The following is a 22665-nucleotide window of genomic DNA, read 5'->3' on the forward strand; positions in this document are numbered from 1 at the left end:
TAAATTATGCCAACAATTAATATTAATACTCAGGACTCTGCCCACTTGCCAGTATCCAAATACATCACTTTTAAGTCAGAACTATCTGTCCTTCTGGCTCATGGCACATCATATTATGCAGAAAGACATTCAGCCTAAATTTAAAGGTCATTGCGGTCTTAAACACATCTAATATTGTTTATAAATCCCAAGTCCAGGGCTCATCTTATACACAAGGCAATCTTTTAATTATGAAATCCAAAATGAGTTTTTATGTATTTCTTACATGCAACAGTATAGAATTTCCAGAAGGGAAGGATGAAGGCATACCAAATAATAATGAGACCAAAATAAGATTGAAGCCCAGCAGGACAAACACTAAATCCTGTAGCTCCAGTTTTAATACATGGGGCCTTCCATAGAATCATTAGTTCACCAGAAGGATTCGCTAGCCCCACTCTTCCAGATCTATTGCCTGCAGCACACACAACCTCTCCTGTGACTTTGTTCTATTCCACACGACTTTCCGACTTTCCTTAGCAGACACCTCTTAGTTCTGGCATCTTCATCTTCTGGGGTCCCCACTGCAATTTAGACTTCATCTTTACAGCTTTGCACAGTGGCCTCTAAGGGCTCCTGGAATGAACTCTGACCCTGTCACACATTGCTTTACCTGCTCTCTATGATCCCTTTAGTCTTGCATATTTCACATCCTCAAAGACTGTATCACCTTGATGCTACTGTCAAATTCCGTGAGTTTGAGATGCAGCCTGGCCCTAATGGACCACAGATATGTGTAAGCTTCTCTGTGCCAATCATGGGGAAACACTTTGCCAAGGGGCTTAGTTCCTTTTGTAGGCCAGGGATCCTTTCTAGCTCTCATTGGTTGGTAGAGGGCTGATTTTGTGGCACAGATCTTATTGTCCTAGTGCATATCAGGATATTTTACTTTAACAGTCACAGCCTTCTTTCCAAGATGTGCCTTGGCTGCAAAGTTTAAATTACTTAAGCTCTTTTCCTCCTTAATAATCTGCACATTAATATCTTTCTGTTCAAACTTTTGCTCTTTCTTTAACTACAGAACTGTGTAACAGCCATAGAAAGTAGCCAGCTAGGCTCATACCTGAATGTTTTACTCTTTTGAAAGGCCCTGCATCAAAGAGAGTCCATCATCTTTAAATTCAGCTTTATTCATTCATTTTAAGACATTGGCAGACTGAAGACAGATTCTTGGCCAAAGCATCACAGAGTTGCCTCCTAGTCCAGTTACTCCTGAAACCTCATGAATGAGGTCTCTTCCAGGCCCTTTTGTTTTAGCAATCTTGTCTTCCAAGCTCCCACCAGAATAGCCAAGTATACTTGAATTCTAGCATGCCAAGGGCTTTAAACTGTCAGAATCTTTCACATCTCTTTCATGAAATTGTCATAGAGTCCTAAAACCCTCAGGGTCAGGTTTATCAAAGCAAAAATCTCATTGCTATACCATTTTTATATGTCCATTATTTTCTTCTGTCATTGTGATAGAATATCAGACAAACTCAATTCAAGGGAGAAAAGGTTTATTTTGACCAATACTATACAATCTGTATTAGCAGACAGCTGTACATCTGATGAGACATTACATCTGTAGTTAAGAAGTGGAGAGTGACAAGTTGTACTTAGCTAGGTTTTATTGTTGTTGGGTTTGGTTGGGTGGAGTTTTGGGGTTTGTTGTTGTTGTTTTTCTGCTAGGACCCAAGCCTTGGAAAAGGAAATGGTGATTCCTGGCTTCAGGGTAGGCTCTCCAATCACAATGAACATAACCCCTCTCATACGTGGCCAGCGACCTAACATAATCAATATAATGCTTCATAGTTAGGCTCAGAGGCTTGCCTCTTAAGTGATTATAAATCTTGTCAAGTTGGTAATCAATATTATCCATCCCATCATCTCTGATTGCATTTACTTAACTTGATGATGAGTGTCACTCTCTCACAGAGTTGTATGGTAATTCAGTGAGTTAATACCTATAATTTAGTAAGATAATTGGAGTATATGGCCCTATATGAATATAAGTTATTATCATTAAATTATCTTTGGACACTCAATGAGGCTAAAGTTTCAAATTTTTCAAGGAGCAAGACTTTAGTTGTTCAGACACAGCAGTTCTTCAGGACTGTGGATCAAATGTTATGGACAACAGTGTAATAATAGTAAGTTTGGAAAGCCAGTTTAACTACTGTTGTGGCACCTTTCTTCCCATTCATTGTATGAGCTCAAGGAAACACATACACATAATCTCTGTCTCTCTGTTTCTCTCTCTGTTTCTGCCCTTCTGTCTCTCTCTGTTTGTCTCTGTCTGTCTCATGCATACAGGAAAGAGTAGGGCAAGGGAGAAAGATAGAAACAGACAGATAGGCAGGCAGGCAGGCAGAGATAGAAAGATGGGGGAGGTGGATAAGGAGAGAGAGGGAGGAAGAGAATATACAAGAAGAAGCCTTTTGGACTCTTTTGAGTCCAAGCTATATCAAAGTATTGCCACAGTTCTCCCACAACCAAACAACAATTAGGGAAAATCACACTGTGTCTATAGACATCATATTGTCACTGACCTTTTTAGGTAAGCTTAAATCAACCAGTAGGTCTAATTGAAGCTGAGTATAATAACTCAACACTGAACTGTTCAACTTAAATGTTTACTCTTCTATTACACTGACTATTGGCAAGAGGAAAGTATATTCCACTGAGGAAAAACACTTTCGCTGAATCCCACTTACTTACTTATTTTTGATTGCTCTGTAGTCTGTGATTCAGTCCTATGTACTAAGGCTATAGACCTCCAGATGAAAATCAATTACACACACACAGACATACAAAAAGACACACACAGAGACACACACATGCACACACAAATACACACAGACACAAAGACCCAGATACACACACATATACAAGCAGACACACACACACACATACATGCACACACACACACACACACACACACACACACACACAGACAAAATCATCACCATTACCTTGTAAACTTAAAAATGTGACTCACTTTAGAGCTAGTTGTGCTGGTGTATTTCTCAGTGTTCAGGAGTCTGGACACCAAGAGATTGTGAGCCCATCTGAAGAGCAAATCCCCTAAAACACATGCTTTGGTTTTTGGTTTGTTTTTATCCATTTGAAGTGATTGATACAGGGTAAGATAATGCATGGTGATGTGGCAGCATCCATTTAAGGTGCATGCCAATAGTCTGTGCTGTAATATGGAAGGCAATTTTTAATGTAAATCCAGAGTACGCTAAAACATGTGCCAGTGATGCTCCACATTTGTTAAGTGACAACAAGCTTAAGGAGTTTTACCATTAAATATGTAGCAGGCAGGTTAATGTGTCCTAATTACATCAGGAAACAAAAGGGAAAAGCAAAAATGCACTTGAAATACCACCTTGTTCACTTGTAAAGATGAAATAATACACAACAGCTTATTATTTATTCAGATTTTTTTAAGCGAATAAAGGAAACCTCACCTTAAAATGAAGACTGTTTATCACATCGAAGAGTTGTTGACTGGCGTTTCTGCCTTTTGTTAAGTAAATGACTGTATTATTTTAAATGTATGTTGACATTTAATCCATAACATGTATAGAATTCAATGATATATCTGTGAATACTGGAGGTCAAGTTCAGATTTTAATGTATTACAAGTTGATTATTTGGTTATCCACTGATGAAGTGTATTGAGAGGGGAGGGGGGAGGGAATATGGAGGGAAATTACAGATAAGGGTAGAATCACTGTACAGTCAGAGCTTGTATTCTCAGAGTTAAGGTAAGTATGAATGTTAAGAAAACTCAGATTTATTGATTGGATATAGCAGGTTGTGTTTCCTGGAGGAAGGCTCCTTGATGAGCCCACCCTGGCAGCAGCCAGAGATTTCCTCCACAGGCTGAGTGCCTGCAGGTTCTGTGTTTTTCATTGTTCATGAAATGTGTTTTTATTGCTTATGATTCAACCATCAGTTCTTGTCTTGTGTATTTCTCAAGCATATAAAACTGAGAATATGATTAATTGAATGTTTGGAGCACTTATCATTCCTATCAAATATTGGTACATAGGATATTAACTTGCTTTTTGTTGAATACTGTGTGCCACTATGGTTTTCTGTGTTTCTAAGATTCACCACTGGTATACAAATTCGAAATCTCGATAAAAGTTTCCCATGGCTTACTCAACGATAATGAGCAAGTTACATCTAAGAATGTGAGATTAACAGAGAAGAACATGGACAGATAGGAACAGCTTTGTAGTTTCTGTATGATTATTTTAATATGCATTCAATAACTATTTTTACTGATGATCACATATTTGCTATTTTACATTCTTCTATAAGAATAACAAAGGATTTTCTTTGTGAAGTGGGGAACATGAGGTAGAGGAGCCTTTACTGTGTGTTGTCAGAAGGTATTTAATTTCATATGGGTATATGATTTTCAGGTACCCAGTATTCCTGAGCCATTCACACTCAGTAATATTATCTGGACTAAAACCAGAATAAACACTGAGAATAATGAATTAATGAAAATGACAAAGTCAAGGGCAATTCATTTATTGTTATCTGCTTGTCTGTTTTTATGTCCTCCATATAATGGAGAAATTCATTGAGGGGATGGTCAGATGGAAACGGGAATAGCACCATATAGAGAAACACTAAACATGTGATTTTTCCCTTTTCTTTTTAACTCTGCGCAGCACCTTTCCTTACATGCCTCTGTTTTTCTTTTAGTGGCAGAGCATTTCTATAACACTGGTTGAGAAAGTTCAGATGATCGCTGTAATCCTAGGATCCCTGTTCTTAATAGCAAGTGTGACTTGGCTCCTCTGGTCAGCCTTCAGCCCCTATGCAGTATGGCAGAGGAAGGACATCCTTTTTCAAATCTGCTATGGAATGTATGGTTTTATGGATCTAGTGTGCATAGGTAAGACCACAGTATTAAATATTCACAAACTGTCAGTAATGCATTTCTTTCAGCATCTTTATTTTTATCAATTGCGTCTAATATACGTAGAATGTTGCTTTATACATTATCTTCACTTCTGGTTAATTACTGGAGCAATGAAGAAGAGGTGGCCACAACTTGGCTGCTTCTAGGTATAGTTTGAAAAGAAAAATAACAGGTCAGTGTTCATTTCATGTGGCATATTTTTCATCCAAAAGGAAGATGAGGTGGTTGAAAAAAAATTACTTGGGGTGAGCAATGTTAGGAATGTCACTTGCCTAAGGGGCAAGAAGGAATCAGTTCCCTTTTCAAGGCTAAGGAAGCATGGGCCAATGCCAACAGCAATATCCTGGGTTTGCAGAGATGACTATGTCCTACAAAACCTGCTTCATAGTTGGAGCTCAGATTCCTTTGGGAACATAAATAGTCCCTTGCAAAGTTGGGAGCTTGGGATAATTTTCCTTGTTTACTTTTGGCTCATTGTGCTTTCTTTCCCTAAATGTAGTTAAAATAGACTTCACAAGAAAAGTTATGTTCATGGTTCACTTGACTGTTCTACAGAACATGCAACATTCAGTGGTGTGTAGGTGTGAAGTGTTCTTGCAGGTACTGTGATGGTGACAGTTAATGGGTTGTCATTAAAGCACCTGTTGAAGGGCACCCAAGGGAATTTGCCTGCTCAAAAATACTCCTTGGGTGAAAAATGAACCAAAGGGGAAGGCAGCCATGATGTAAAGCAGTAGTAGCATCCTGTTACCTGCTTAGAAATGCCCATCCCTAGGCTCCTCCCAGACCTACTGAGTCTTGAGAGGTAGAGCTGGAGTCAGTATTGTCCATATTTCCTGCCGTGGTGATGAACACTGAAGCCGGAGAGCCAACGGTTCTTGTCAAAACCCAGCATGTGTGATCAGATGACTTGGTTTCTGATCATAGCATCTGCTTGAGTAGGTGTGCTTCATCTCTCCATGCTGTCTTTCTCCCCATGAAAATGGGGCAATAAGCTGGACCACGCAGTCCAAACAAAGGTGACTGTGATCATGAAAGAATCCTATTATCAGTTGGCAATGGTATATTGGATATGTTATGCATTTAAGTCAGAAACACCAAAGTGTCGCTAAGTCACTTGAATTAATGTATGAGAGTCTTGATTTAACTAGAAATTTCCATATCCCCAGTTGTTTTCTGAAAGGAAGTTTGCACACATATAAAGTACAGTCACCCCAGCTTTTCTTGCTTTCTTTCTTCCCTTGTCACGGATACCAGGCTAACAAGGAAGAAAATGATGAAATGTCAGGCCTAAAATGAGAAATGAAGGAATTCTCCTTCATCTGTTGTGAAGGTTGATAACTGACGTACAGCTTGCCTGGGTAATTAAACTGATCACACATGTGAGCACTCTTACAGTAGTACCGTGCAGATGGAGGTTTAATGTCTAGGTCCTTGCTGTAAATAAAGAAGAGCCATGAAATCATCTCCCACACCAAATCCCTCAAGCATCTCTGAGAATGTGTTTATTCCCCAATGTCTGTTATAAAAATTGGTATGCTTTTGGTATTTCAAGGGAAGTGCCTCCTTATCCTGGAGGAAAGGATTTTAAAAGTCTATACCATAAAACGAATAAATTCAGAAGAAGATAGACCTGTTTGCTTGTTAATATGAGCATTATGTGTATACCAGTAGCTGAAGTTTTGTATTTTTATGTACAAACTAAAATAAATTTAAAGAAAAAAGCGAAATACAGCAAACAAACACTATAACTCACTTGGCTCAACATTTAATTTGTAAGGTCAGGTTGCCTTTCCTTGCCCCTTGGTAAAACTAAGAAGAACCAGATGCCTCCTAGGTAGGAAAGCATTTCCACGAGCTTCACAGTGGGCATGCATTGCTGAGTTAGAACATATTACTGTAAGCATTCTAATTAAGACTATTAGAACTCTGCTTTCAAGAACACAAGCATGTGAACTAATGATCTTTGGGAAATACGTGCTGTATTTGGGCTTCTCTTTTGAAATTTGTCTGTTCTCTCATTTTATAAAGACCAAGTGTCTTAGAAACAAAAATACTTGCCATATTTTCTGGAGATATTTTAGAGAATGAGTTTGTGTCTGTGTTATAAATATTGAAAACACATTCTGTTGTCTTTTGGCTCCTCAGTCGCACTCTCCTCATTCAGTGATCTATTTGCAGAGTTGGAGAAACACCAATCCAGATTCAACATCATTTCCTCTGGCAACTTTATTAATTAGTATATTTTAGATCTGTGAAAATGCCAGGTTATTTTACCCCAAGAAATGGAGAAAGCAGCATAGTTGAGGATGCATTAGCCAACTGGATTACTGCCAGGATTAGCCCCCGCCAACATTTCAAATTAAATTAAATGTCTCCTAATTAAAAGTGCATGCTAACAAAGATCACATAGATTACACCTTAGAAACAATTGACTAGAAGATGAAGACTCAGCATTTGAATGGAAAGGACTTTTACAATTTTTCACAATGTTTACAATTGTGAATTGAGTTTGCTCGACCCAATTTTTGGACATGGTCTGTGTCAAACACAGAGCTAGGTGCTAGGATCACAAGCAAGGTCCCTTGATTTTCTGTGTCCAGGCAGGCCAGGGCCTCCTGTGGATGTGGAGGGCTTCAGAACCAGAATGATGCGATCTTGTCAAGCCCTAGTAATCAATCAACTAGGAAGAGATCTCATGCTCATGCTTGTGAAGAACTGTCTCCAAAGACTGTAGAACCATAGCTTTGTACAGAGGCCACCACAATCTTATACAGAAAATATCTCATTAAGGGCATGTTACCACCCTACCTGTTTGACCTTGAACTGGTGTCTCCCTTGGTGTGAATCCTTTAGTGTAGTTGATTTTTTTTTTAAACGTCCATGGTCAAAGATTGTTATTTCAAAGTATTTTATCCATCTCACTTCCTTTTTCATTTAAAAAGTTTTGCTGGCCTCCATCTCTCTGAATACACAGCTAAGTTGCTGAGGTGTGTATATTCCCCTTGCCATTTCAAAACTTAATTCCTTGGAGATTCTATGTCACCATTTGTTACTTAGTTTGATAGAAAGCGTAAGTGTGTAAACAAGCAATTGAAAATATAATGGGATGTGACCTCATGGTCAGGCAAATGGTAGTTCAATGGTACAGGGAGTGGTCTCTGTTTGGGCACTGCCTGGAGGCGAAGTCTCAAGGAAATTTCATGGAGGAAGTGACAGGCAAGCAACCTAACAGCTGATGCCTGGTGGGAGCAGAGATGCGGTGGTACCAGTAGCAGAGGCCTCTTCATTTCTCCACAGAGAGGGATTAGAAACAATTGGAAGGATTTTTACCAGCTTTCCAAACTTGATTGTTTTTTAAACAAGAAAGAGCAGATTGACAATTTCAATGGAATGTTCTTTTAAAAGTAATCCAGAAAAATACCCACATGATTATTCTAGGGAAAAAATATAAAATTCAGCTATTTTATGTAAGACTTAAGAAATCAAACCATTGTAAAGACATTTATAGATTTGTAGAATCTGTTTTCTGGGCCTAGGAACAAACATGGCATGGAGCTTGGCATTGTACTTGCTAGTGCAGTCTTCTACAATAAAGATACATCCCCAACCCTAGAAAACATCTGTAACTGAGAGTAGTTGATTATTCTTTTCCTGATATATTAAATTTGTTTGATGATATTTTTATTATTAATTAATTTTCTTCTTCCCTAGGATTTGGATTACTACTTGTTATTTCTTTAATGTTTTATATTCTCCCAGGTGGCTAAGTTGAAATATTGAAATTCAGTCTGCCATGTAGAAATTTCCATAGATATGAAGGTGATACAGATCTACATGCTTGAGGACCATACACACACAGCTATGCTTGTCTGTTTAACGTGTAAACTGTGGCTAGCAAGAATGAGAAAAGTAGATTTTCAAGTTAGATTTTGTTTAAATTAATTTAAGTAGACATATGTACCTGGTGACCAGCATACCAGTCAGCTTACAAAATGGCCAATGTGTAAGTATTCTATAGATAAGTTTCTCCTCATTAGGGTACATGGATTGCAGTTCTTTAACAATAAAGGGACTTAGTTCTGAGAGAGGAGTAAGGTGACAAGGGCTTCAAAAGGACTAAGAATATGAAGGAGACTAAGGAACAACTCTCTGGGTTGAGACTCCCGGAGAGACCAAGAGCCACAAAGTAGAGACGTGCTTGCCAGTTTATTCATGAAGTAAAATTGCAAGCTACTTTTGTTGTACAACCCATGTTTGTGTTTGCAGGACGTATGATATGAAAAGGTATTTGGGGATCAATTTTAAGAACTTAAGTGGATATCATTCAAAGTAAAACCATTCACAGGACAACCTGATCCTCTGAGATATGCAAGCAGAGATAGAAAGTTTAGACGAAGTAGAAGCTAACATAGGCTTTTGCTGACTTTTCCAAGGACGATTTACATATTGGACTAGGAAAGATTAGAAGCCCAGGAAGGAAGAGCCAGTATGGGGAGGGGGCAGGGCGCTGGCTAGAGGACTTGGTTTTTCACATTGCTCTTAGAGGGAGTGGAAGATCCTAATCTGCTGATTGTGTGATCCCAGAGGCTGTGCTGCAGGGCGAACATATTTATTAATGACTAACTTGGAAGTTTTAGGAGATGAAAGGAGTCAGTTTATTACTTTGCAACTAAAAACTGAAAGTATTTATCTGAAGAAGTGATAAATTAAAGCCATGTTGTATTAGTGAGATTCCCATAAATTCCTTTAAAAAGAAAATCCTTTGTCATTACATAGGCATCCCTGGTAAGGGAACTTATTTATGGTAACCAAGGCCAATAACCCTGGGATAGCTTCATGCCAAAATTATGCATCTTCACTTATGTAATATCACAGAGTTAGAAAACATACTTTTAAAAATTCTAATAAACTGGGAAAGGAGATATTGTAAATAAAGAGAACATCTAATAAACTGGGAAAGGAGATATTGTAAACAAAGAAAAGATCTAAAAAAAATAAAATAAAATATATTCAAGGAAAACAAAACAAAACAAAACAAAAGACTTAATATATGTAACTTTGTTTAGCCCATGATGCACAATAAAATATATCTTCAGAAAATTTTTAAAAAATTCCAATAAACACCATAAGTTGGTGGCGAATCCATGTCCATCCTGAGAAGGACAGGATTTGATCATTCCCAGTACAGGTTTTGATCTTTCGCAGGACATAGTGGAAGGCACTGGTTATCCTCACCTTCTTTTAAAAAATGGGTTGACGTTCTTTTAAATTATTTCCAGCTATGCACATTATCTGGACACACACTTATTTTACTTGTAATTGTCAAATCTGCAGTTATAAAAATACCACCTGACTCACAACCCTCTTTTTGAAGTGACACTTTTTCATGTCATAAGAATGGACATCTCTTCTTAACATTTTACTGAATATTGAGACCATTTTGTTCTTATCGACACCAGATTCTGAGGAATGTCATTTTTATGCTCTACAAATAAGTACAGGAAATAGTGCTTTCCACCCAACAGTGTGATCTCCAAACTTTTTCTACCATGATTTACTTAACTTCCATCTACTGATGGGTATGTAAGCCATTCAGTGTCACTTTTGACATAAGAGATAATGCTGCAACACCCATCTGTTTTAACTGTTTTCTTCAGACAGGTTTCTGAGATTGGAGGGTCTGAATAGAGTAGTAGGCATGTGTGTTAGATTTTAGAAGGTCTCTTTCAATAATCCACTATACAGCCTTGACTGCTTACAGCCCACCAAAAAAAGTTCTGGCTTCCCATACCTTGACTGCTATCAGCTCACTTTCTTATTGCTGCTGTGGCTTTAGCAATACAGAACAGTATTGGACTCTTTCTTTCTTCACATATAACTAGATCAGTATGGCAGTTTTACCTAAGAAAATAAGTATGGTCACCCAGGGTCATGGCAGCTGGCAGCCTGTCTTCCCTACAGTCTTGAAGAGCAGTGGTGCAGTATAGAGAGACACAAAATCAGTTTCCTGTGACTTCCTTCCATGGTTTCTCTCTCAGGTGAAGTTCAGCAGGGGTGAAGCAGGGTGGTACCTATTGACTCTGGATTCCTCAACATGCTTAGATGCTCTGGGATCAGCTGTTTGACACCTTCACATCTTTGCTTGTGTTAAGAATGTTTTGCCTGAAAAATAGTTGAAGAAACCAGCTTTCCTCTCTCACTTGGCCCAGCAGTGAACATACTCATAGGTGAATTTTCTTCTCCCTGTTAACTTCTGAATTTGAAACACAAGATCAGAGAATGAAGAGGCAAACATTGGCACACTCATCCACCCCGGTACACACACTCAGATGTACTTACCAGGAACCAGAGGTTTCTCTCAGAGCTCTTTTGCAATAATGACATAAATTTACAACCACCCCACCCTGAATGCAACTGATCTCATCTGAAATAATGACACGTTTAATATAGCTCTTTCCTCTGCACTGCTTTTGAATGCTTTCAAATTTAAGGAATTCTGAAAAGTAAACCAGGATATGCTAGAACGACGATCAGATCAAAATATTTTCTTCTTTCCGTACCAGTTACAGTCAACACTGAAGCATATGCTCCTTCAGCAGCAGGCTCATATTACCCCAACTAAATTTTTATCTCTTATATTTTCAATCAAAACAGTTATTTAAATTCAAGCAAGTCTTAAACTCATGAGGATAGCTATATTGAAATGTACTTCTCATTGTCAAATATTTATCAAGCTGAAGCTTCTTGGGCACACAGACTTCTCAGTTATAGTCACCAATGTTTCTTGGGCACACAAACTTCTCAGTTACAGTCACACATCATTATAGAGCATCAAAATGATAAATACAATTCAATGTTTGGTTAACTGTATTAGACATATAATTACATTTTAAAGAGCCATGATAATCCTTCATCTGGCCTTTTTATTTAGATTGGCATTCATTGTACAGGTGATTTTGCTTCAACTTGTAATTTTTTTCCAGATTTAAAAGATCAAGATAGAGCCAACAAGATGGTTCAGTGAGTAAATGTGCTTGCGATACAAGCCTGATGACTTGAGTTGAACACTCTGACCCCATATAAAATGCCAGAGAGTATGCTATGGCAGCAAGTGCCAGTAAAGACAGCAGTCCTGTGGGAAATGGAAGAGGAGACAGACAAATCTCCTTACAGCTCATGAGCTAGGTAGCTGGCCATCGCAATGGTAAAAGTAGGAGATGCCCTTCCTCAGAACCAATGTGGACAGGGGCTGTGGAGATTGTTTAGTGGTTAACACACTTCCTAAGTTGTGGAGAAACTAGGTTTCCTTCCTGGCGTCAACATCACAGCTCACAACATCTATAATGCCTATGGTACACATACATGCATACAGGAAAAAATAAAGTAAAAATAAGTTTTTAAAAATGTAGAAAGGCTAGGATTGTTGGGATAAACCACCTCCACAAATGTAGGGAGAGGAAGTCCTTGTATTTTCAATTTTTACTTGCTGGGCCTGCATTGTCAGCTTAGCAGAATATATAGCTGTTTGTCACTTCCTCACTTGGCCCCAAAGACAGGCAAGCTGTAGCCCCCAAAGCCAACTGGTAGACTAAGGAGAATGCTGGCTGCTAGGGCAGAAGGGCTAGCAAAAGGAGGGATGGATGGATAGATAGATAGATAGATAGATAGATAGATAGATAGATAGATAGATAGATAGATAGATAGATAGATATAGTAGAATAATCTTGTGGCCTAATACTCCGTTAATGGAAAAATTTAAAAGTATATTTCTTCTGGGTATTAAGTGAGTAAAGATGAATAATTTTGGCTAGAAGAAATTTCAGTGTTACCCTAAGTAAGTTTCTTTATCAGGGATGCCCACAGAATCACAAAGGGTATCCTTCTACAACAGGTCTGTGGGCCATCTCATTGCTTTCAAGAAACAAGAAGCAATTGGCATAAGAAAACAGACTTCCTGATATGGAAACATAACACTCTAATACACCTCAAGCAAAAAGTGAGAAAAGAATAAGTGCTTGTTTATAGTGCCTTTGAAATGACTCAAACATTGACAATATTTTAGGGAGTTTTATGTGAAGGATGAATTTACTACACTTGATCTTAGCCAAAAGGCTGAGAAGTGATGAAGGATGAATTTATAGAGAAGACAGAAGAGTTAAAAATAACTTATTACTAGAAATTGAGACAGGTCATAATTTAGGAGGCAGCCAAAGAGCCTCGAATGTTCATCATAGGTAAAATGTGTGTGTTTGAGGCAGATCCAAGGTCATTGTCTAAAGATCACATATATTAAAGCTATGGAGCATCTACAGACAAGAAATTCATCAGATGACTCCAAATTAATAATGTAAAATTACCAAGAGAGTGCCAGTATGTTTGCTTTACTATTTATGTCCTGTTGGGTGATACTGTTCTACAGGCATGGCCTTGGGATGTATGAATAGAGAAAGCTTTTTCCTAGACCTGACTAAAATGAGGCTGGATCACCAGTCTTGCATATTCTGGCATGTGCTAACATTGTTTGTGGGAAGTAGATAGTAAATACCCTAACTACCAGCCATTCTCCTGTCCCCTCCCCAGACACAAGCATTCCAGAGTGACCTGAACTTAACAAGAGTTTTTCATTCAAAACCATTAACAATTCCCATCAAAAGGATTTAATAAACGCATGGATGTTTTGCTATGACATAACACTCAGAATCCAGATGCATTTCTTCTTCACACCCCATCCTTTACCTAGGTACCGTCATCACTACCCAGTTTGGAACTAAGCCACAGAAGTTATTTAGAAACAGAGCTTTGAGGTCGATAGTCAACATTCAGCCATAGAGTGGGCTGCAGAAAGCTGCCTCTGTTCTGTGTTTGACAGTCTGGGTTTTAGTTAAAGGTGGGTTGTAGGAGGTATTGCTGCTTTTGTGTTCTGCCGAGCTTTGTAGGAAGCATTGATGCGGTTAAGTCTCTGAATAATAAGACATGTGATAAAGGAAGCCCAGCTTAAACACTGCTTGGCACAACAACCATAAAAGATGATTAGCTTGTATTCCCTTTCTTGAATGTCTGTCTCACTGTAATTTTCAGCTTCAGGAAATTCCTTTATTTCTTTTGAGCTATAATTTCATCAGGGACCTACATCATTCAGTACTGCAATTTGGCTTTTAGGAGACTTTCACCTTTCTGCTTCTGTAAGGACAGAACAGTCTTCTGTTCTTTCCCTGAGCCCTCTGGTTTTCCCCTCAAGTCCATCTTAAGTGGGTGATAGGCTGTATGGCTGGCTGCACTGTCAGATTCTGTGCTGTTTGAGGATGACTACTACTACAGTACACACACTCTGCTAGTTTGCTAGAAAGAATTCTTTAGTTATCTATAATAGAATTTATTTATATGGACATATCATTATGCCTTGACTTCAGAATCAGCTAACTGCCCTGGACCCTAGGTAATGCCACTGTTTCATTCAGAAAGTGTCTGATGCAATCAGTCAACCTGAAACACAACCCAAGTCTATTCTGAACACCAGCTCCAGCCTCAATGCCACAGACTGTGACCACAATTTGAGTGCATGCTAGGGGTAGAGAAAGAATGGCCCTGGGCCATTTGAAATGTTTAAAGGAAAAAAAAAAGGATTTTCATACTTTCTGTGCTTTGAGAAGTAGGTCATTCTCCCTTTTTTTCTGGAGGTATAAATTATAGGGTTTTCTAGGCCTTAATCACAGTGATGTTTACCAATTTTTAAGAAGATTATTATCATGGTTGGCTATTAGTCATGCTCTTGCATTTTGAGCCCCAGGAGGTAAAACAGGAAGGAACTCATCTGTGATCTATGTCGTTCTTGGCTGTGCTGGAATGGCCTCTCAGCACTTATTAATCCATAGGTCTCTCATGAGGTGTAAAATTAAAGACACCATCTTAAGAAAGCCCTCAGCTTATCTGACTCTGTAACGACCTAATTCTTCTGAAGAAATATTAGCCAAGTTAAAGAATAGCAGACCAAGTATATTATTATTATTGACTTCCATTTCCTTCATAGGAAATTAAGATACTCTCAGCTCCATGGAGAGCTGTCTAGCCAAAGCAGTTCCAGTTACCTTTTGGGACACACATGCTACTTGCATTATGTATTGACATTGTGCTACTCCTGAAGTACACAACAGAGGAAAAAAAAAGAAAAACAGAAAATGGGTCAGCACATAGGGCCTAGGGCCAGATACAACACATTGCCTGTTTTTGACTTGAGAATAGTTGGAATGTTTTGCATTTTAAATGGCTAAATAAATGAAGAACTTATGATACATAAAATTACATCAAACAGAAATGTTAATGCTTAGAATATTGTATGGAGATAAAGCCACATCCATATATGTATGTGGTGTCAATGAGAAGCTGCAACAGAGATCAGAGGGTTTTCATAGCCTGAAAAATTCACTATTGGCCCCCTTGCATTTGTTGAACATGGATGTAGCATGCCCACTGTGTCTACTTGCCATAGAGAGACATTCACTGAAAAAGAGTAAATACAACCTGGAAAGTGCCAGAAGGGAAACTATCGGAAGTGAGAGGATGAATAATCAACCTAGGGTCAAAAGCCTGTGTAGAGGGAAAGTCTTGAGCTAAATTTGGAAGGAGAGCAGAAGCATGAGAAGGGTCTAGAGGAGGAGCAACTGCTGGGACTATGCAACATACATATGATAGTTCATGGCTCTTTGTTTCCTTCCTCCCTCCTTCCCTCCTTCTTTCTCTTTCTCCCTTTCTCTCCCTCTCTCCCTCTTTCTTTCTCTCTCTTTCTTTCTCCCTCTTTCTTTCTTTCTTCCTTTTCTTTCCTTCTCCCTCTTTCTTTCTTTCTTTCTTTTCTTTCCTTCTCCCTCCCTCTTTCTTTCTTTCTTTCTTTCTTTCTTCCTTCCTTTCTTTCTCCCTCTTTCTTTCTTTCTTTTTTGATTCAGTTTCATTATATAGCCCTGGCTGGACAGGAACTTGAGATACAGACTAGGCTAGCCTCTAAATCATAGTTCAAGAGACCCTAAATGTTTTTTCTTCATATACTTGAACACCCCGATACTGAAGAAACATCATTGATAGTCATAGGCATGAATGATGGACAGTCAGTCATGTTTGGGAAGGTAATAAAGATAATACAATTCCCTAAGAAAGTGATTAGGGATTTCTTAGGTCTGGTGGAAAGCTACCATGATGAAAAGAGATGCATCAGATGACAGAATGAACACTGTGGAAATAATCAGAAGCAGTTGCAGCTGTGGATTTAGGGAGAGCCTCTCAGCTGGGACTCACTGACGTTGTTATTAATTCTTGAAGGATGGGGCATCAGAAGATGGTTAAAGGAGAGAGGGATTGTGGATTCTTCTTGACCATTTATCATTGTCAGAATTTCTGGGGAATCCTAGAGAATATGGCCAGCAAGCAGCTGGAATTAAGAGTGATGGAAAGGGCAGACAATCATAGCCAGAGAAGGAAAGGTAAGCTAAGGAGGAGAGGAGATTGGGTGGTTCAATCAGCAATAGTTCCAGTAAGGAAAGCAAAGCATATGTGGCAGTGTGGGGGAGCACAGAGATGAGTAACACTGCAGCAGTGTGAAGAGGGGCACAACAGGGCTCAAAACATAAGTTCCCAAGATCTCTGGTAATTTCTGAAGTCAGAGTTCCTAGGATCCATGCACCAGTGTAAGCCCTTCACATCAGTGCTCATATTTGACCTTCCCAGCAAAGTATGAAGTGGAGCACTGTTGCCATTCCCATCTAAGGGATAATGAGCATCTCTAACAGCTTCTGATCATGTTCACACAGATGACAAAAAAGATCTAAGGCTGGAATTTTGTTGCTCCAGAGTGTCTGCAGAAAGACTAAGGATACTTATGTGACAGTTAATTATATTGACTGTTTATTTAAAAATCCCTTCTTCAAAAATGTTAAACTTGAATAATTTACAAAATTTATTGTCTATATAATAAAAGAAACTGTGTAAATTATGAAGTTACAGAACAAGGAGTAAATATTAAGATTGGAAAAGCTAATTTTAAATGAGAAAATACTTCTTTTTAAAACCCCAAAGAAATATAGGTGTATGTGTATACAAGTATATATGTATGTATATTATATACACATATTTTCTTAAAACCTCAAAGATATATATATGTGTGTATATAAGTATATGAGTATATATACCTTAATATATAAAATAAAAATCATATATGAAAATATGTATCATTATATATAAAGATACATATCTTTACTCATACAATTATTCATAATTAATCAAACAAAAAGTAAACATTAGTAAAAAGTAGAACACATGATAACCTATCCTGTAAGCCCTTTCTTTCCATGATTTTACTTAATAAAAATTATTTGTGTAAAGAAACACATGCAGTTTGGAGAGAAGGTTCAGTGGTGAAAGGGGTTTACATTGTAAGCCTGCAGAACTGACTGTGGCATCTGGAACTCACAAAGGATGGAGGGAAAGAACACATAAACTTCACACACACACACACACACACTTACACACACACACACACTTACAAACACACACACTTACACACACAAACACTTACACATACACACACACACACACACTCCTACCTCATCTTGAAGTTTCTCAAGTTTCTTCTGCCATGAGGATTATTTTAATCTCCTCTTATTTGCTACACAATGGATTTATAACCTGCAGCAGTTTATAGCCTTGGAGGAATGTTCTATGACTCTACCACCAGCAGTTTTTTGCTTCAAGGTTAGTAACTGAGTGATCAAAAGAGTCTCTAACTACCAAGGAATAAAATAATAATAACAACAACAACAACAACAATTGATTGATGAATTAACTTCTCTGACAGAAAAGTTGAGATGAATAGATGCTTGTTTTTCATTCTCTTACTTTTTCCTGGAAACAATGGAGAGGAATCCACACTGTTCCTGGGATTTCAGTCCTGGCAGACATTTTTAAGCATCTGGGTTCATAACTGTTTTGATTGAGCCAAGTATTTGGTGATCAGGTTGACAGAAGAGTGGAGGAGGAGGAGTACAGTTTCTTGGCTGAATACAAATCTCTTGTGACTCTTTTGACACCAGTGATCCCATGTTCACACCCCTTTTCCCTGAAGGCAAAGCCTACTGTCATAGAATGTGGGCAATGACGACCCCTTAAGCTTTTTGCAAGTCTAGCTTTTAATCACACATTTGAATTCCTTTGCCAGGGTTTTAAAATATTACTTTAATGTTTGAAAGAACTATAGTCAAGGTCTTAAGCACACCAATTCACTCCATACTTGTCAGGCATTCTGGAGATCCCACTGCTGCCTGCTTTTTTTGTTTTTTCCCCTTGTTCCCTGGAATTCAGCAAGGACTGATTGAATTTTTTTTTTTAACCATATGCCAGGAAATGAACTAGGAATAACATCCACCTAAAGGAAAAAGAGGATAGGATTCAGACAGGCCAGGAACACACAACAGAGGCGGAACCACAATGTTTATACAAGATATACAAAAGATTAACAGGACAGATCTGTCCTACTGGAGCTGGAGAGGATATGATAAGAATGGAAGAGGAGCTGACAGATTGTGTTTAATAAGGAAACAGGGAAGAACCTGGTCTTCAAAGATCACTATGAGGAGACATTTCTCTTTCACGTTTTCAATCCATGTTCGCTGTAGACAGAGCAGACAATGCTCATTTACTGGAACAGTGATGTGTAGACGGGAATAACTTCAACCTGTATCCTTTTGGGAAAGGGTCTGCTTCCTGCTAACTTCTGTATCAAGGCGGGCTTCACAGTCTGGACCTCTTCTCAGCCCTGGTGTGATCAGCCTCAGAGATCCAGCCTGACAGGCTCTTCCAATCCACCTATGGATTATAGAGCTCACAGAACATGCAGACAATGTCAGATGAGACATGGAGTTTATGTAGTGTACTCTGAGGAACTCCATTAATCCTTCACTATTAGAGTCTCTGACAGTGTAATGTTCACTTCTTGATGTGTGCAATTATTTACATTTAGGGTGTGGTGGCTTTTTTTTTTTTTTTTAAACAGCAGTACTGTTGTACCAAAGGTGGCTGGTCGCTGAGGCCTGGAGCTCTCTCTCCACTGCTGAGGCCTGCAGGTGAGGTGCACGTCAGTTAAGAAGGAGGCAATGTATAAATGAGATATTTTATTGTAGGAAGGAGAAAATAGGCCAGTCAAGTAGAAAGAAGGAAATGAGAGGAAGGAGAGGAGAAGAGAAGGAGAGAGAGAAAGGAAAGAAAAGAAAGCAAGAGAGCAATAAGGCAAGAGAAGAGAACAAAAAGCAAGAGAGAGGAAGAAGAGGGCAAGAGAGCAAAAGAGGAAGAGAAGAAGCAAGAGAGGGAAGAGACAAAGAGCAAGAGAGGGAGGAGGGGGCAAATCGCCCCTTATATTGTATGGGGCGAGGCATGTCTGGCTGTGGTCAGATGACTGGGGGTAGCGTCCAGCTAGAATGCTGGGAGTTTGGAGCATTGCCTGCCTGATAGAGCACACATCTCCTGCGGGGGCAGCTGTGAGGGGTTGTGACTGAAGCAGAAGCCAAAGACTCAGGAGTTGTAACCGAGCTCCTTCTGCCCCCTGCAAGCAGAAAACTGCCCACTGAGGCTCCAGGGCTCAAGGCCATTACTCGAGTGAGCCTAAGTTGTCTGAACAGACCACTGTCCTACACTGCCCTACACAGTACCTAGAAATTAGCCAGTGTGTATACCAAGCCTTTTTTTTTTTTCTTTATCATGGCAGAATTCATCATAGTTACCAGGTTTCTCCTGTCAGGGGTAATGGTGAATCTATGCTTTCTGCTGGTTATTAGAACCAGCACTGCACTTTCAGATTGGCTTTAGATAATTCTGAGAAGAGTTAAGGTTTCTATCATTCACATTCCACAATAGGAAAATCAGCATATCTTTTGTGGATAAAAATGTGTTCTATATTGGCTACTTCTTTATATGATTTATTTATGTATAGATGTCACAAAACACCCATTTATGATTAGCACATTGTAGTTTTACAGAGCTCTCACCTGATATCAATTTATAATACCTATTTTGTGATAGTGTATATAATGTTTGGCTTTATTTCACTTTTGACGTCTGGCTATTTTGCATTTTTATGTTATTAACCTTCATCTATAGTTCAGTTCAACAACAGAAATGTAGCCCATAGAGAAATAACTGATTTATCATTATTTCTTCAAGACACCTTTAAACAATATTCAATAAGGAGATGTCTTTTCATTGATGGCTTCCACACTCCTCTACATTTCTCTAAGTACTAGGAATGAAGCTTGGGAATGTAGCTAGGAGAGCGAAAGTACTTCATGGCATTTTACATTTCTTTATTATCATGATTGAGGGTGGACATAAGGATGAACACAGCACACGTTTGAAGGTCAGAGGACAGCTCCATGGGATTGGTTGTCTCCTTCCACCTTTAAGTGGGCCCTGAGGACTGAACACAGGTAGTCTGGCATCTGCAGTGAGCATTCTACCCCGTAAGCACCACTCTAGCCATTCATGGAATTTTAGCAAAGTTTATCACCACCAAGGATACAGTGGACTACAGTTCCATTTTGAGTGTTTTTAGCCGTCATGCATAGTTCAGTTCAGTCATAGAAATCTTTACATTTGACCATTTTGCACACAAACCTTCTAAAACAACAACACTATTGTTTTCACCAACTCCTGACAAAAATAAAGGCATCAGAGCAAGGCCAGCCAGAGACATTGTCTCCAAACTGCTCTACAATATAAGGAATAGAGAGATCCAAAGCTTAAAGCTGCTTTTAGAACCACTGACTCTTCAGGTTAATTAACATACTTGTTTTTTTAATTTTTATTTTTATTCTTATTTTATTGTTTAAGTAGATTCTCCTCACATATAATACATGCTAACCAGTTTCCTCTCCCTCCACTCTTCCCTGCTCCCACAACTTGCCTTTTCCCTGGATACTTTCCCCCTCCATCTTCCTTCCAAGAGACAACAATCAAATACACACACACACACACACACACACACACACACACACACACAGAGAGAGAGAGAGAGAGAGCAGAAACCCTCACACTAGACAGAGCAACAGAGCAAGGCAACACATCAGGAGAAACCGTCCCAAAAGCTACATCACACACACAGAGGACCTGGTACAGACAACCTGCAGGCCCTGCCTTTGCCACTCACAGCATTTGAGCACTTACACATACTCACGCTTGCAAGTGTACATGTGCATACCCACACATGCTGGGGTGGGGACATCTAGGCAAGGAAAAGAGGAGAATTGAAACTAGAAATTTTAGGGAATCTCAATCAAAATTCCCTTGCACTTACCAGCCTTTCCCAAGGGCATTTAGGTTGAGTGGAGCAGGACTGTGCTCAGCGATTTCTCTTTTTGATGGCTGAACTTCCTGGGAAGGAAGAAATGAGTATAACTTATCCAATAACTAGGCAATGTCTTCACAGCTCATGATATTGTCTTCCAAAAAGATGCCGAGATCCTTCTCCCCATGAAGTAGATTGGTGTGGGCAGGGACATGGGTTTTTGACTACTACTAATTTGGTATGGAATGTTCCATGAAGACTCGTGTGTTGTTATATTGAAGGTTTTCATGTCTGGGGCTACGCAGAGGCAAGGCTCTGGGGATGTGATTGGATTTGAGAACTCAAACCTACTCACTTAACCATTATGAATTCCACACTTGATGGTCATAATGGAAGGTGATAGAAACTAGGAAGTAGCACTCTGCCACCTCAATGCCATGAGGTCAGCTGCTGTGTTCCTTCAAGTCCTCCCTGCTCCCTGGTGTCTTTCTTCATTTTTTGTCCAAATAGGTGGAGCCATACAACCATTGACCAAAACTTCTGAAACTGAAAGCCAAATAACCATTTTCTTCATTAAGTTGTCTTCCTCAGGGATTTTGTCATAGGATAGACAGCATTTTAACAATATTAAGCAGTATCATTGAAGCACAGGGGTGCTTTTAATAGCAACAAATTACATAACATCTCTCAAATCACAACATCCAGTATTTAATTTACTTAAGTTTTAAAGGAAGATGATAATAGTTTTTCTAGAATGTTGTGGTCAGGTTATATGCTATAGCAAAGTACTAGAGATTAGATGATTCAAACAGCAATCACTTATTTATTGTGGTTCTGGAGGTCAGATAATTCAGGGTCTTGCCATACTTTATATCCCATAGAGCCTTCAGGACTTCCATCTTCTAGTTATTCTGTCAAATTGCCTTACCTGGATGTGGGTAGTGGAAAAGAGGGAGGCATAGAGGAGGGAGGGACAGAGAAGGATAAGTGTTTAGCCAAGGAGGTCATAGTTAATATCAGATAAAATTTATGTTTGATTATAAAACTTGAAAGCATCTCTCCACCCTTTCTTTCCTCTTTCTGCTGTGTGGTGTTGGGTACCAAACCCATCTCACTGCAGCATAATTAGGCAAGTGTTTTACCACTGAAATATGACTCTAGGCTAATTCTTTGTTAGTTACAACACTTTGAGTGTGAAAGTAGATAACAAAAATGTGGTTTATGTGTGTGTATGTGTAAGTGTGTGCACATGGCCAGATATATGACCATGTGAATACTGGACCTTGATAATATTCTATGTGTGTGTGTGTAAGTATGTATGTGCACATGGCTAGATATACGACCATGTGAATACATGGACCTTGATAATCTTCTATGT

General features: G+C 38.9%; 1 protein-coding gene across 2 annotated transcripts in view; it reads left to right on the top strand.

Moving 5' to 3' along the window:
• Marchf11 (membrane associated ring-CH-type finger 11) overlaps positions 1-22665 on the top strand; it is a 102022-nt gene that overhangs the window by 75138 nt on the left and 4219 nt on the right. The window contains exon 3 of one of the 2 annotated variants that reach the window (XM_031360090.1): positions 4750-4942. The exons of the other annotated variant lie outside the window; for it this stretch is intronic. Coding sequence (XP_031215950.1) covers positions 4750-4942 — 193 coding nt within the window. The remainder of the gene's footprint in view (positions 1-4749; positions 4943-22665) is intronic. 2 annotated transcript variants of the gene reach the window in all.

This window comes from Mastomys coucha, unplaced genomic scaffold (assembly GCF_008632895.1).
Source record: "Mastomys coucha isolate ucsf_1 unplaced genomic scaffold, UCSF_Mcou_1 pScaffold8, whole genome shotgun sequence".
In the NCBI taxonomy this organism is placed as follows: Eukaryota; Metazoa; Chordata; class Mammalia; order Rodentia; family Muridae; genus Mastomys; species Mastomys coucha.